General features: G+C 48.3%; 1 protein-coding gene across 2 annotated transcripts in view; it reads right to left on the bottom strand.

The window, feature by feature from the left end:
• GLP2R (glucagon like peptide 2 receptor) overlaps nucleotides 1-10,192 on the bottom strand; it is a 55,706-nt gene extending 45,514 nt beyond the window's left edge. The window contains exons 1-3 of one of the 2 annotated variants that reach the window (XM_082373286.1): nucleotides 9,806-10,192; nucleotides 7,457-7,525; nucleotides 5,991-6,266 (exon numbers count right to left, since the gene is read on the bottom strand). In XM_082373286.1, the coding sequence (XP_082229412.1) occupies nucleotides 5,991-6,179 (189 nt within the window). In that variant the 5' untranslated portion in view covers nucleotides 6,180-6,266; nucleotides 7,457-7,525; nucleotides 9,806-10,192. Of the gene's footprint in view, nucleotides 1-5,990; nucleotides 6,267-7,456; nucleotides 7,526-8,099; nucleotides 8,210-9,805 lie in introns of those variants that run through there. The other variant, XM_082373285.1, reaches the window with a different exon arrangement.
• Between the last annotated feature and the right edge of the window lie 3,843 nt (nucleotides 10,193-14,035).

Genomic DNA, 14,035 nt, shown 5'->3' with positions numbered 1-14,035 from the left:
AGGGCCTGTGCTGTCCCGCCCAGGTGGCTGTGGGTCCAGACTTGAAGACATCGGGTCACAGATGCTCTGCTACTGTACCGAGGCTTCGGGATCTTTTTTCTTTCCAACATCCCATAGAACCTTGGATATACAGCATACATTTGGGGGGCCTTCCAGATAATTGGGTTGTCTAACAACTTCTAATTGTGTAGCTGAACCATTGGTTTTGGTTTTAAAGGGGCTTTCCCTTCTTCAATTTACTCATTTTAATTGAGAACTTACTGTGTGCCAGGCTTTCCATTAGGAAGGAATTAAGGGGGTACAAAGATGGACAAGACACAGTCTCTGCCCTAAAGGACTCAGCGTCTGCTAAAGATAAGGTGATTATACAAGCGGCTGGCCTAAGTCGGGTGACAGTCTCACCCTGTCTTCCTCTGCTTCCAAACAGGCCCCTACCTAGTGGCTCAGTTCTGGCATCATCGTCCTCTCAGCCACAAACCAGAAGCCAGGAGTCGTCCCCCACTCCTCCCCTCCCCCCCCCACATCCACCTATGCACCCGAGTCTGTCCTCCTGCATTTCTCTCCTCTCCAAGCTGGCCTCCCATTCCCTTCACCTCCTCACTGGTGCCACGTCCCCCCTCCATGCTGTTCCAGGGGGACTGGTCCCCAGGGCTGACCTGAGAACGGGGGCTCCCCTGCCTAGTCTTCCCCTCAGGACCCCTTGAGTCAAGACTGAACTTCTCACCCACACCCGTCCCAAGTCTCTCAACCCCCAACCTGCTCTCCCATGACTTGGGATCTTTGCCCTTCCCGTCGGCAACTCCCTTCCACACTCGCTTCCCCTGGCTCACTCCCTGGTTCATGTGTCAATGCTCAACTCAAGCTCATGGCTGCTGGTCCCATTTGGCCACGTCTCTCACTGAAGCCTGGAGCTAGTAACCCTCCACGGTGCCCCGGGACCCCACACACAACCCATCACTTTGTACTGTCATCGGCGGGTCACACGTTCATCTCGCTCACTACCCCGTATGTTCCTGGAGGGCCGAGCTGGCCCTTCATCTCTGAACACCAGCCCTTAGCACAGGGGCTACTGTCCTCTTTCTCCCTCATTTTCCAGCTAAAGAAACAGAGGCTCAGAGATGGAGCGAGGAGGGGGCTGGGATGAACCCGGCAGGGGTTAAATATGTGATCTGGGCTAAGATCACCCAGCAAATCAGTCAGCTTTGTGGCTTTGTCTCCTCTCACAAGGGGTAACAAACTCAGTGCTTTTCTGGGCCAGGTAGGTAACCTGAAAGAATGAGGTGGGATAGGTGATGGTGGGGCTATTGTAAATTGGGGAGACAGTCCACCAAAAGGCATTCAGACACACACACACACACACACACACACAGAGAGGGAATGAAACAAACAAACAAAAACCATCTATGAGCCTCACAGGTAGCTAGTTTTCACCTCCTGAGTAATTAGTCCAATCTACCCCCTCCCTCCTCTGCCCACCATGCCCCCCTGCCCAATCCCATGGCATTCACATTAGGGTCTGAGAGTAGTTCCTTTGCAATTTTTCCAGAGAATCACACAGCCAACTTTCTGAAGAAGACCTAGTATGGCCATCATTGGACAAGAGGTGCCCAAACTTTCTCAGCTCTCGGTGCCTTTCGTGTCTCGATAATTTTCCCACAGCATCCCCAGGCCAAAAGAAATATCTAAAGTTCCACTAATTAAGTAGGTAGGCCTGAACAAACTTAGTGTCTGCTGGGGATTGTAAAACGTCTCAGACCTGAGAATCAGATTGGCCATCACCACCTGTGCTCCTGTACCACACTGATTTTTATGCAGTGCTTGCTTTTTATCACAGCAACTGCAAAGAAGCCCAGCTTTGCAAAGATACAACATCATCCAAAGGAATGGATAATAATAATGAAGCGCTGCTTCCCTCAAAAAACTAAAATATCTAACAGCACCCCTGCGAGTTCACAGCGGTGCCCTGGGGCACCTTAACACACAATTTGGGAACCATGGGATTAGCCAATAAGTAGTCATCATGATGATAATGATGCTGAAATAATTGGCATTTATCCCTTGGTTTCAGTTTCCAGTGAGTTTTAAATCTCCAGTAATAATCTCTCTCTCAGTTATGGCCCAAGAGGCACAATGGAACATAAGAACACATTGTTTAAAGGAATACACATCCTAATGGGACCATAACTGACTATATTATTTTTACAAATTCAGCAGAGATGTTGATAACCAAATCATCAGCTTCCACATTCCTCCATGTCACCAAAGAGAGACCCTTTCTTGGATAAAGTGCTGTTTATATCCACCAGGACCCGGCAGAGGAAGAGATAATAAAATCAATAGTATATGTGAGCTGTCCCGGGACTAACATTCTCCTATCCCCCTGCTCTTTGCCGTGACTAATAGCCATGGTCGAAAGAAAAAAATAAAACCTAAGAAGCCCTGAATCTGGTCAGTCTAGAAGAGCTGGACAGACTCAGACTGTCTTCCCAGGTATTTGTCCTAACGACACCAAAAACACAGGCGGCAAATCCAAGTTCAATCACAGCCAAATCCAAATAAAGTAATGACGAGTGGATGTTTTCTAACTGGAAAAGTTCAGCTTGATCTCGATTCCTCTTTTCCTTGCATGGGCAACGAGCATCACAACACACTTGGCTGAGAAGGGAGTAAGGAAAAGGGGGGAAAAGCCGCTGCTGACTTGCTTTAAATAAACCTTCTAGGGCTTCCCTGGTGGCGCAGCGGTTGAGAATCTGCCTGCCAATGCTAGGGGACACGGGTTCGAGCCCTGGTCTAGGAAGATCCCACATGCCGCGGAGCAACTAGGCCCGTGAGCCACAATTACTGAGCCTGCGCGTCTGCAGCCTGTGCTCCGCAACAAGAGAGGCCGCGATAGTGAGAGGCCCGCGCACCGCGATGAAGAGTGGCCCCCGCTTGCCGCAACTAGAGAAAGCCCTCGCACAGAAACGGAGACCCAACACAGCCAAAAACAAAATATAAATAAATAAAAATTTTAAAAAATAATAATAAAAAAAAATAAAACTTCTATTATTCTTTGTTACTGAAGGAATAGACTTCACTGTAAATAAAATAAAAATGAACAGACAAGCAAAAAGGGGAGAAGATGGAATCTTAATCTTTTCAGTTAGAAATAACCATCTCCTTCCAGGCTCTTCTCTCTGCACTCACATCCTTTTTCTTTCTTCTTTCTTTTCTTTTTCATTTTAACCCAAAAGGAAATCATACTGTTTTGTAGCCTTTTTTCCCACTAGAAGATATATTGTGACTGTATTTCCATTTCAAGAACTACAATTCTAAAACACCATTTTAAGAGCTCCATAATTTTCTATGGATGAATGTGATATAATTTATTTTTTAAATCCTCTAGCATTGAACATCTACATTGTTTTAGATGTTTGGTAATATAAATGATGCTGTAATGAAAATATTCTCAGCTAAAAATTTGAGCACATCTTTGTTTTCTTAGGAAAAATTCTTTGAATTGGAATTTCTGGGTCATAGACTATACATTCTTAAAAGGTTTTGACAGTGTACTGCCAAACTATCTATCCTAGTCAAAAAAATAATTTTTATTTAAAAATATTCACCTTTTTACACTCTCATCAGCAAAGTATGAAAGAGCCACACATTCACTTCTTAAAGAGCCTTAGAGAGTTTATATTTTTTGATGCCAAAGCAACTGCTAATTAACTGAGTTGTGGGGAGGGGGAGGAGAAGTGAGAAGATAGCACCGTTTCCCAGCTCGAATTTAGAAACTAAACTATCCCTGAGAATTTCTCATTAAGTGAATTTTATGAAGACTTCCAGCCAAAAAACACATCGCGGTCATCTATATCCATGCAGGGCCAGCGTCGATGAGCAAAACTCATCGTGGCAATCTATGCAAAGCCTTGTAACATAAACATCTGGAGAAAGAAGATGGGTTTTAAGGTGGGTAACCAAGAGGAGGGTCTTCAGGATTATATACACACACCACAGGACAGACAGAGGGAAGAGGTTCTGAAAACAGACGGGATGGCAGAGGCGGGGAGGGGACACTGCTCACAGGCACATTATCAATTATGAAAATACCAAGGTGTGGCTTGGTCAGCGTCATAAGCTGGCCTGAGGCACTGCAGATTCTGCTGTTGTCACATAGAAATATTCGTATGTCAACAGCTTCCAAGGAATGCTGGGGATGAAAGAACACAGGACTGCAAATAGATGGGGGTAGGTGCGACGGCTCCACTGCTCACAAGCTATACCATCGCAGGTGATTGTGTAACTCCTGTGAATCTTAATTTCCCCATCTGTGAAATGGGTTCATAGGCTCATTGTGGGGGTTTGGGCAAGATGATTTAGGATAAAATGCCAAGTGCTGCAGCAGAGCTTGGCACCTAATAGACAATTGACACATGGTTGTGGATAGGAGGTGAACAAAACCAGGCAATTAGCTGAATATACTCCGTTTGAATATGAGATAGAGAATTGAAGCAGGGGTGAGAGACCTGTATCAACTCTCCCAACAACGGTCCTGCCACTAAGTAAGTCCCGGGGCAGGTGGCAGGCCAGGCCACGTCCCCTCAGGAATGTTCTGGTCACTCACGAGAGGCAGCCAGCATGGCAAGAATCCCATGAAACCATGGTCTGCGCTCACATCTACCATTTGTGAGGGTTTGAAGCCAGCCTCTGGGAGGACTTGGATACAGAGAATTTGGTAGGGGCTTTCTGCCTGTCTGGTTCTGGACCAGCACCAAAGAAAGTCTGATAAGGTGAACACTTATGAGAGCCAGCACCCAGCCCTCCCTCCATGGGCGCAGTAGGCATTCAGAATTCCGAGGCTGCAAACAGAGACTAACTCTGCCCATGGACCAAAGGAAGAAGAGAAGCGTTTCTCAAGACACTTCCTTACTCAGGTGAATGGAACTGAATTTCCTTCACATCATGGCCTGGTATGAAAAAGGAACCTTGAAAAGGGAAGGGGCAAAGGTCTCGTCTCCTTGGATAAGAATAAAACAAACTACCAAGAACGCCCAACTAAAGACGATAGTTACATACATTATGATACATCCCTGAAGACCTTAAACATCATGCCATGGAGCTACATTTTCTGATGTAGGAAAAAAGTTCAACCTCCTTGAGACTCAGTTTTCTCATCTATAAAATGGGGTTAACAGGAGACCCTCCCTCCCAGGGTTGCTGAGAGCATGAAATGAGATAATAAGGGCCCCGGACCTGGCACCAGACCTGGGGCATAGTAACTGTTTCATGAAAGTGTTAGTTTGTGATATTAGTGTATTTTGTTAAGAAAAAAAGCATATTGCAAGAAAATATTTATAGGATGAGTCTATGTTTGTTTTTAAAAAAACTATATGTAAATAAATGGTAGAAAAATGTCTTAAGTATAAGTGAAAAAAATGTGAATGAGGGTGATCTCTGAATGGTGGGATTACAGTGATGTGTAGTTTGTATTTATGCTTCTCTGGATTCGGTAAGTTTATTTTTGTAAAAAATGAGCATTCTGTATTTGTATAATAGGAAGGAAGGAAGGAAGAAATGGAAGGAAGGAAGGAAGGAAGGAAGGGGAAAAAAAATCCACCCATTCAATTTAAATAACTGAAACCTGCAAGAATGATGAAAGTGGACAGGAGGAAACATGCAGGAGTTCTAAATGCTCTTTGCAATGTTCACGCTGACATGGGAAAATGCTTATAATATGATGTAAAGGGGAGACCAGGATACAAAATGTTTTCTGCATCCTAATTCCAGCTGTGTAAAAAAAAAAAAAGCATAGAAAAAGGATTTGAGGAACATATGCCAAAATATGAACAGTGATTACCTCTGAATGCTTGGATTATGGTTGATCGTTATTGTCTTAATACTGTTTTACATTTTCCAAATTGCCTACAAGAGGCCTGAAGTGCTTCTACAGTCAGAAAATACATACAACTGATAATAATAACAGTAACAGTAATAATACAAACGGCTCTTACTTGCTTGATGGAAACCAGAAGCAGCAGGGCCAGGAAGGGCCTCGCAGGGGTCCAGAGAGCCCGCTTCCCAGGGGAGGGGGGAGGCCTGGCCCCCCGGGTGGCAGGGATGCCCGTGGGCAGTGTGTGGGCTCCGGGCAGGGGTCCCACTCTCCTACTCCTGGGCCCTGCCCGGCTCGGTTCCGGCCTCATCTTCCTCGCTGTGCAGTCACAAGTGCTGGCACATTGCTTGAACGGTCCAAGATGTACCACAGGCGGCCTCCTCTTGCATTCCTCTTCCTACGGCGAAAAAATGTTTGCACAAACCCTCTGGACGCCGCCCCAAGAGCGTCTGCCCCAGTCTAGAGCCATCTACCAAATCTCCAAAGTTTCTCATCTGTGACGACTCATCCCCCATCCCGGCCCCCCCAAAAGGCAAGGAGATTTTTCCCAGACCTCCCCCAAGTCAGCTGTGCTCCTGGGACTTCCTGGACAGAGGCCGCCCAGGAGAAAAGGCAAAGCAGTCAGTGGGTTCCACCCCCTAAGCCCTGCTCTGTGCACAGGACCAGGGTGGGACCGGCTTGGGTTCCTGCTGCTGAGGACCAGTGGCAGGGAGGATGGGCCCCTAGCCAGTTCTGAGGTGGGCAGCTTTGTGAGGGGGACAATTCTTGCTAAGGCTTTAAGTTTGTCCAGGTTGGGCTGAGCCCAGCCACAAAGGCAGAGTCTCCTCTGGGCCCTGTTTATGCCAAGACTTCCAGAAAGACAGCTACCCAGCCCAGGAGATAGCAGCTCCTGACCCAGGGCCTGAAGCAAACCCTCACTCAGCACCTCGAGTTCCTACCACACAACAGCCAAACAACATCCTAAAAATTCAAAAATGTGCACGCCTCTGGATTGCCCCTACTTGTTGCAAGCAAAGGTTGCTCAGTCCACCTGGCAGATCCTTTGTCAGAACCCATGATCCACTACTGCCAACTAACGTGTGTGTACTTTCTCACCACACCTCATATATATAAAATCTTTTCGCCTGGCATCCTATTTCATTCATCCTCACGATAACCCTGTGAGGGTATGATTATTTCTCCACCTGACAGCTGCAACATTGAGTTTCAGAGAGGTTAGGTGGTTTGCCCAAGGCCACACAGCAAGTAAATGGCCAGGATACCCAGGTCTTCTGACCAGTCACCTGACCACAGCTACTTGGTAAGGTGCCATATCTGACCCTAACCCTCTAGGTGAGTTCCTTTTCTCTAGTAGGCTCAGCACTGTGTCTCTGAGAGGCTCTGCTTGGCCCTTCTCACCCTCCCCTCCCTGTCTAGCTCCCGGCAGCTGCTTCCAAGTCTTTCCAGCCTCCTGAACTGGAGTCCCAGCAGAAGATGTCCTGACTGGATGAAACGCTGCTCAGCAAGAGACAGGAAGACCATGTTTCCATTTAGGGTTTTTTTCCCCCCAATAAGTTGAACCAGAGGAGCTTAACCTGGTTAACTTACCCAAGTGAGTGAATTCTGAACAGTTTGAGAAAAACAGGTGAGCGTCACTTAATGGAAATCCTTGGAAATCTTAAAAAAAATAAAATAAAATAAAGTGGCAAGACTCTAAATGTCAGAAGTAAAACACTCATAATGAACATAGACGCCACCCCCCGCCAGATGGACTCATATAATGACGTGACCTCTGGCGTCCATGTGTTCATCTCTTTGGGACAGCAGAGAGAGGGATGAAGTGACCAAGAGGAGGAAAACTGCTCACGTGATAGCTCTGATCCTGTGTGGGGCTGTAAAGCTAGTCTACAATGCACTTTACAGACTACCCTCCAAGCTGCCTGCTGGCAAAGACAGTGCCTCTTTGATAAGAATATTCTGTCTAACCTCTTTGAACTTCTTCTCAAAAACATCCTTTTTCTGAAGGGACAGGGGTTGGGGGACTGCACACGACTTCCCAACCTGTTGGATGGATGCCATCTAGTGATAAAACGAGGTAACTCCTCTTCCCACAAGACTGGCTGGCAACCAGGACAAACAAGACACAGCTCACAGGCTACCCACAGCACAGACCACAGTCCTCGGTCTTTGCCAGCAGGAAAGTCCAGACAGAGTAATATGGACCCAAATGCCACTGGCCTTTTTCTCCTACCTGCCCAGGCTGGCATATTCTCCATTATATCCGGGGGTCTTTGGAGGTGTCTAGCATGGGATGGAGAACCTGTGTGCTCCAGATGCCAGGTGGAAACTTCTGCTACCCTCCTCTGGCCCTCACCGTTTCATCAGTGTCCTCTGCCCAAGAAGCAGCTTAAGTCTCCTCCGCATCACGGCTCCTGCAGTGCCCCCTGGGCAAGGGCATGAGTGATAATGAGACAGGAGGGAAGGGGGCAGGGCACAACCGTTAAAAGAATGACACAGCCGTGGAGCATACGACAAAAACTGGTTAGGACCAAGATGGTGGAAGATTTTACTTCTCGCAGACTTTGAGTCTTATTATACGCTTATTGTAATATATTAGCATGTTAATGACACGCCCACCGGCGCCATGACAGTTCCGAGGCAGACCATAAGAAGCCAAAAAGTGGGCGGTGCCCCAATGCGGGGGGGGGGGAATCCCCACCCCTTCTCCAAGATAGTTAGAATATTCCTCCCACTCATTAGCATATGAAATTACCCAACCCATAAAAACTAACCACCCCACAGCCCAAGGCCCTCTCACGTTCTGAGAAGGTCCGCATTCTGCCTATGGTATGTGTATCCCTCTAAATAAACCTAAACCTGCTTTCATTTCACTATGTCTTGCTCTCGAATTCTTTCCTGTGTGAAGCCAAGGACCCTAACTTGGCCGCCCATCCCAGGGACTCCCCTGAGACCTGGGATGTGACCATTCTCTCGCCGCCCCCCCGCCCCCGCCCTTCTCCTGCAACAATACGCCAGGGCCTCTGCCTGCCAGCTTTGGAGGCCCCAGGGTGGTGCTGAATGCACCCATGTGGGGTGCATGTCCCCCTCCCCTCTGCGTAGCACTCAGGCCCTGAAGCAGGCCGCCTAGACCTGAGCCTCTCAGAGTCCCTGGGCCAGGAGTTGTCCTCAGCAGCAGTCTCTTCCTCTGTAGAGCTGGGCAGGCCTCAGCCTGAGGACCCTGCCCAAAGCAAAAGGCAAGCGTGGGGCAGTCTCACCCAGACACCCACCCAAACCACCCTGGACTTCCGTCAGAACCCAACGTCCTTTATAACAGCCACGAAGTGGAAGCAAGTCAAGTATCTATCCATCAGTGGATGAATGGATAAACAAATTGCGGTGTATCCACACAATGGGACATTATTCAGTCTTTAAAAGGAAGGAGATTCTGATACCTGCTACAACACGATGAACCTTGAGGACATTATGCTACATGAAAAAAGCCAGTTACAAAAGACAAATTCCACGTATAGCTAGAGTGACCAAATTCGTAGAGAGTATCATGGGTGTTGCCAGGGGCTGGGGGTGGAGGAATGGGGAGTTAGCATTTAATGGGGACAGAATTTCAGTTTTGTGAGATGAAAAGCGTTCTGGAGATTGGTGGCCGAACGCGAATGTACTTAAGTGTGCACTTAAAAATGGTTAACACGGTAAATTCTATGTTATATGCATTTCACCACAGTTGAACAAAAACAGAAAACTGGTGCCCCCAGCACCTCTCCATCGTGGGGAGGACAGAAGGGCTGACAGTGCTGAAGAGGGCGCGTCCCGGCTCTTTGCCTCCTCGGGGCACAGGTGCTCTGCTCAGAGGACGCTACACGCCGGAGAGCGCCGCTTTCCCAGGGGGATGTGAGGGGAGATGTAAGAATGCCAGATGGCGGGCTGAGGGGGGGCACGTACCATGACGAGGCAGGGGAGGGGCGCCCCACTGCGCATCCTGCCTCTGCACCCCGCATTCGGCCATGGACCGGGCCAGGCGACAGCGGGTGCTGGCCCTCCTCCCCGTCTGCCTGGCCCTCGCCTTCTCCCTCACGGCCGTGGGCAGCAGCTACTGGTGTGAGGGGAGCCGGCGGGTGGCGAAGCCGCTGTGCCAGGACCGTCCGGGGGTGCCGCACTGTATCCACCACGGCAGTGGCAGCAGGGACAACGGGACCCAGGCCGTCCAGTACATTTGGGAGATGGGAGACGACAAGTTCACCTGGCACAGGTTCCACCTGGGGCTCTGGCAGTCATGCGAGGAGAGCCTCGGCAGCGCAGGTGAGCACGGCCTGGGGGGCCCGGGGGGACAGGTGCGGGATGGCCACTAGGGTTTGAGCCCCAGCTCTGCCTCTGGCTACCTGTGCGTCCTCGAGCAAGGCTCTCCACCTCTCTGAGCTTCAATTTTCTCATCTATAAAACAAGAACAATAGCTGTACCCGTCTCTAGAGTTACCATAAAGATGAAATGACCGAATTCCCTGAAACACAGCACCAGATACAGGGTAAGCGTTTATTACACATTAGCTTTTACCATTTCCTAGTGTCATTCAGTCTCTGGTGAATCTCAAGTGGCCCCCCCCACCCAACCCTAAACTGCATCCCCGCATGTTTAAGGGGTCTTGGAACAGAAGGTTCTCTTAGAAAACAAACTCTTATCATCATTGGTGGGGAGGGAATCCCCTTTATGGAGCACATACCAGAAGTAAAACCATGGACAAGTCAGACCTTTATCTCAGGCAACCTTGAAATAACCCAGCAAAGTAAATATTGTTTTCTCAGCTCACAAATGAGGGAAACTGAGTTTCAAGCTACATAGCAACAGCCCTCCACCCCCACCATTACTCAAGCCTGATTCGTTGATGTCTTTTGAACTTCAACGGGCTTGACAGGGCGGTGGTGAGGGAAATGGTGAAGGAAGAGGACAGAGAAGAGGGAAGAGAAAGTTACAATTTGGAGGGCGTATTTCAGAAAACAGTGTTTTTACCTCGTGAGCAACCGAGGAACGAGGAATTCGGCAGGCTGGCTGCAAACCCAACCCCAAGCTCGGGGCCAGGATGCTCTTCCCTTCCTGCTGGGAGAACACAGCCCTCAAGGTGGAAAGGAGAGGACCCCCACCCCCACAACATGCCCATCCTGACCTCAGGCTTATTACATTACATTCTTGTACAGTTTTTTGCTTTTCCTGGAGTTTCTAATTGCCTTTTCTTTTCCCATACCCGTAGCATTAGTAGTTTATTCCTGAGGTCTAAGCAAAAGGCAACAAGAAGGAACCCTCTAAGATGCTGTGTGCCCCTTCCCATCCCTGCCCCAGTGGTCCCTGCAGAGGGGCAGTGCCAAGTCTTGCCCTCCCATGTATACAGGCCAGTGCCTGTGGTCTTTGCTCTAAGTGTGGTGAGGACACTGCAGCAGTACAAGGAGCTAAGGCTACTGGAGGGGCTTTCCCCACCCCTCTCCTCTGGGAAGTGCACTATCTTCCTATCAGTCCACTCTCTCTACCCTCACGGACAGACACAGGAGGCTCATGACCCTGTATCCCGAAGGGTCCTCAAGATAGTCTCAGGTTTGTGGTTTGGAAAAACAATCATCATACCCATAGGCAAATTGCTTGAGAATTACCATTCCCTTTCCAAGTCCCCATCTGAGGGTTGCCTATTTCTATTTCCACAGCTGCGTATAAAGCATCACACCAGCTATCAAATGGTGCACATCACAATCACCCAGGGAGTTTGTAAAAATCCAGATACCCAGCCCTGGAGTTTCTGATTCAGCAGATCTGGGATGGGGTCTATAAACCTGCATTCCTTTTAAAAAAAAAATTTAACCAAGGTAATATTTACACATAGATAAGAGATCAAATCATTTTGAAAGGCTTATAAGAAAAACTAACAGTCTCCTGCCCCTTCCTACTCCATAACCTAGTCCTACATCCAGGGGAAACCACTTTTAGCTTAGTTGTTTCTTCTGGTATTTGCCTCTGCATTTCTAAAAAATATGCTGATATTGCTATCTTCATGTTAGATAGTATCTATTGACTTCCTGTCATCATAGACAAGGATAAATTTCTCTCACCACCACATCCCATATCTGCCATCCTTCTAATATAGTTATATTGCTGTTTTATTTAAATCAATAAACCAATAATTTATTTACACTATATGCATATTGTTCATCACAGAATCAAGAAGGGTGCTATCATTACCTTAAACTTCTTATACAGCTTTTTGCTTTTCTTGTAGTTTCTAAGTGCCTTTTATTTCCCCATCCTCATAACATTTGTTTTTTAATTCTCCTCAATGGTCTTTGCTTGTTTGGAGGTTCTAGCAGGGGAGCACAGCTACTCGTATACCCTTGACCGAAGAACGGCCCTCCTCTATCGGGGAAGGTCGTCCTCTTCGACAGAGCCTGCAGCTTCAGGAGGGATACACATGGAGCGGTGAGGGAGGAAGGGGACACCCGCCTAGCCAGCCAGATCAGCCGAATCAACCCTGGCGATCAATGGGGTGACAGATGTTGCAGCCAGATCGCCCTCACATCCTATATATTTCTTAATATAATAAGGTCATCCAGGTAAACCGAGGTCTTTAAATATTGTCATCACTTTATGAAGAAGGAAGAAAGGAGGACGTTGCCCTCAGAACACCTCCCCCCCAGAAATGTGATCACCGTGCTAGAAGATGCCCCTAAAACAAAAAAGGTTAGAATTAAATTTTTACTAGATAATAACTAAAATAGTAGCAAACGTATCAGGAAATAAAGCAAAAGGCCTACATTAGGTTGCAAACAAATGCCTACAGAAGGTGGTAAGGGCTAGCGGGGAATGCCAGTGACCTTGAAGCCTCAGCCTTAGCTGAAGGGGGCACGTCTTGCTCAGCTCAGCCTTACGGGCTTGTGGGCTTATGAGCTCAATGTCATCAGTTCCTCTGGTTGTTCAAGGGAAGCAAGATACCTGGCTTTCCATGTGAAAACACATTGCCCAGGCCCAAGAAAGCATGCCTGCAGCAGACCGCAGCCTGAGGCCCCCTCGGGGAGATCACTCCGTACAAACATCTGCTATATAGTCTAATTTAGCACAAGTGCCTGGGAGCGTTGGGGGCATAACAAAGGAAAAGACTGCAACTGGAGGTGGATGGAAGGCACCAACCCGGGGCTTTAGAGAGAGGGTCAGGAGAGGCGAGGGGGGCTGAGTAGACCTGGCCGTAAGGACTCCAGCCTGGGGAGGTTGCTCCTTGGCCCTGAACAAGCGCAGGAGAGGAGCCTCGGGCTGTCCGGCCACCCCCAGCTCTGCTGCCCCCTGGGGCTTCCTGGATATCTTCCTTCTGAATCAGCTCCATCGCCCTCCCCCTAAAAGTTGACCCTCCCGGGGATCCCCTACCTGGAGTGCTATTTCAGGTCATCCTCTGTTAAGTCACAGCGAAGAGCTCTGCATCTTCTTCCTAATGCCTTTAAACAGAGACAGCACCCTCCGAAATGAAGAATTAAAACAAAAACTCCTGGTTGGGGCAGCGCTTCGACTAAATGTTCTTTTTCTTGGACGAATGAATTAGTCAACAAAATGTGTTGATTTCCAATACTATGCTGTTCTGCTAAACTCAGAAAGTTCAAGGACAGAGGGACCTGGGCACCCCATAGTGGGTGGGGGCTTGGGGAGAACAGCAGACAGGTTTCCAGAGTCTGTCCCCAGGACTACGACACCGTTTCCTAGGCTGGCTGGCCGTACAGCTTGGCTGGTAAACTTCTGTCCAGCTATGTAACACCTGCCTGTCTGGCTTTGTGGGATTTATAAAGATTTTTCCTTTTAATCCTGCTGGGCTTATTCAAAAGGAACATCATTTCTGAGGATTCATATTAATCAAGGGGTCACTGTGGTCTGACCCTTCGCCCAGGCTAAACTCACCCTCCTAAGCTATTGGGAATTCTCTTAATCTCCTTGGCCGGCCTCCGTTTTCACTTTGCCCTGCCCCTGGCTCTGTACCTGGCCTCCTCTTTACTCCTGTTGAGATAAGGCAGCCCTCTTCAGAAGACAAGATAGACCCTTAGGCCTCCGTGCATTAAGTATAAAGACAGCAGTTGGTGATGTTGAAAAAGGCACTGGGTCCCGGGTGAGAAAATCCAGTTTCAACTCCTGATTCTACCAACCTGTTTGAGCCTGGCC

This window comes from Balaenoptera borealis (assembly GCF_965194805.1).
Source record: "Balaenoptera borealis genome assembly, chromosome: 20".
In the NCBI taxonomy this organism is placed as follows: domain Eukaryota; kingdom Metazoa; phylum Chordata; class Mammalia; order Artiodactyla; family Balaenopteridae; genus Balaenoptera; species Balaenoptera borealis.
The sequence above is the reverse complement of the archived record's forward strand: the minus strand, read 5'-3'. Positions and strand labels throughout refer to the sequence as shown.